Below are 2,114 nucleotides of genomic sequence, written 5' to 3'. Positions count from 1 at the left end.
TAACAGTCGCTAGAAAAACATTTCCATTTAAATGAATAACCTATCATTCCGTTAGTAACTGATTACAGTCTGCTGTTTTGTGTTTTTAAAATCGAGTCTGAAGAAGTATTGTACTTGTATCCTATACCTGGTTGACCAATTCGTTTGGGTGAGGAACCTTTGTTCTGGACACTGTATCGACGTCGCTGTCTACCATCAAAGAACCGGTCACCATGCTCTACTGTTGTGTTCGTTGTGTAGGAAATGTGAGTGTATACGATCAAAGCAAATATTGACTGAAAATTATAAATATAATGATTATGTGTATGAACAAAAAGCGGTCAGAACACATTTATCTTAGAGTGGACACTTTTGGCGTTTCTTTATGTTTACAAAAACACGACTCTTTAAATCGGAGTGCTCTCTTTCTTTTACAGATACATGATATTTTTGAAAGACTTTCTGGAGTCAGCTGAAGCACATTATTTTGTTGGATATCGAGTGCATTATTACTTATTTACAGATCAACCAGAAGCCGTCCCTAATGTAAAGCTCGGTGAAGAACGTAAGCTGATAGTGCGGAAGGTACCGAGTTCGAATAGGTGGCAGGACATCAGTATGGGCAGGATGGCAGCATTGGAAAAACTAACAGAGTGAACTGGACAATGAGGCTGACTACATTTTCTGCTTCGATGTGGATGCGAAGTTCTATGCCCGCTGGAGTGCGGAGACTTTAAGTCATATGGTAGCAGTGATTCACCCTTGGTTTTATAATTATCCAAGGGAAAAATTCACATATGAACGTAGACCAGAGTCAGAAGCGTTTATTCCGGCTGATGAAGGTGATTTTTACTACGCTGGTGGCGAATTTGGTGGCTCTGTGCAGGAGGTGCATAAGCTCACCAAAACCTGCACTGAGAAGCAAAGTATTGATCGTGCTAAATCCATCGAGGCACTATGGCACAACGAGTCTCACTTGAACAGGTATTTTCTTTACAACAAACCCAGCAAGCTGCTCTCTCCCGAGTATCTGTGGCGAGATATTAGTGCCGGAACGAATGAAGTGAAAGTCATTCGTTTCACTAGTGTAGCTAAAAATATGGCAGAGGTTCGCCCAAACATATAGCAACGTTACCAATGGCAATATTCACCTGCATTAACATTTTGCGTCCATGCAGGCCTCAGATGTGCCAAAAGGTAATACTCAGGGAATATAAAAATAACTTTGAAGTCAAGCGGACAGTAACAGGACATGAAACCTGGCCAGATATAAAGGAGAAAGTTGCGAAAGAAAGTTTACAGAAAAACATAACTAATATTTATTTTTCTTGCATCATCAATATTTAAAATGTTGATGTCTGATATGTTTTATACATACAAACCATACATTAAAAAAACAAGGCAATAAATATAAGATCAACAAGACAGAATGAAATTAAATTTAAGGAAGTATACTGAGATAATAGATGCATTTGGGGAGGACAAAGTAAATCAGTCTGGTATCAATTTGTCATCTGTACATTTTTTTCCTCATACTGTAGTTTAAGAAACTAAGTGACAAATGAAGTTGTAAAAATTGTTTGGAATGAAACAAATGATTTATGTCATATCATGCAGCCTTTGCTCATTTAGTTATTCTAAATAAATTGGCTTAATCTTTTGGTTCATTTCTGTGTGATTGGTTTTGAGTTGGTTGGTCCCACGGGCTTCAGGGTGTCCAGGAAAGATACAGGGTCTGTACATCAGGAAAAGTAACAGCTGGTCTATGGTAAAATACGTATAGACTGGAAAATGCTTTTTTCAGGGTCTTCTGTGTGAATATGGTATTTTCAATACTAAATACATGTAAACAAACAAACATTTTTTGAACTCCATAGCTGGAGATACCTAAAAATAAATTTGCATTATTAAATTATTTATTTTGTCTATGAGTTATTTCTTTCTATATTAATACTCTACTCAAAGTTCGGTCTCAACAGTTTTCAAATCACCACTACTCTGATCCAAATACTATCAGACATGAGCCTAATCATGGTTTCTGTTCAAATACTTTTTTTTCACTGTACAGTATGTCATTCAGAAATAAATAATCTTCATTTGCACAGCCTGTATTGGGTGCTTTGCACACCGTTTAT

At 36.9% G+C, this 2,114-nt stretch overlaps 1 protein-coding gene across 1 annotated transcript; it reads left to right on the top strand.

The window, feature by feature from the left end:
* The first annotated feature begins 420 nt into the window (after positions 1–420).
* LOC130550258 (histo-blood group ABO system transferase-like) lies at positions 421–1,876 on the top strand. The gene is given in 2 exon segments (XM_057327678.1): positions 421–633; positions 635–1,876. Coding segments are annotated over 2 exon segments (684 nt in total). The 3' UTR covers positions 1,106–1,876.
* Positions 1,877–2,114: the final 238 nt, after the last annotated feature.

The sequence above is a fragment of the Triplophysa rosa genome, unplaced genomic scaffold, assembly GCF_024868665.1.
Source record: "Triplophysa rosa unplaced genomic scaffold, Trosa_1v2 scaffold272_ERROPOS173870, whole genome shotgun sequence".
In the NCBI taxonomy this organism is placed as follows: Eukaryota; Metazoa; Chordata; class Actinopteri; order Cypriniformes; family Nemacheilidae; genus Triplophysa; species Triplophysa rosa.
Note: the sequence above shows the minus strand (reverse complement) of the source record. Positions and strands in the feature narration are given on the sequence as shown.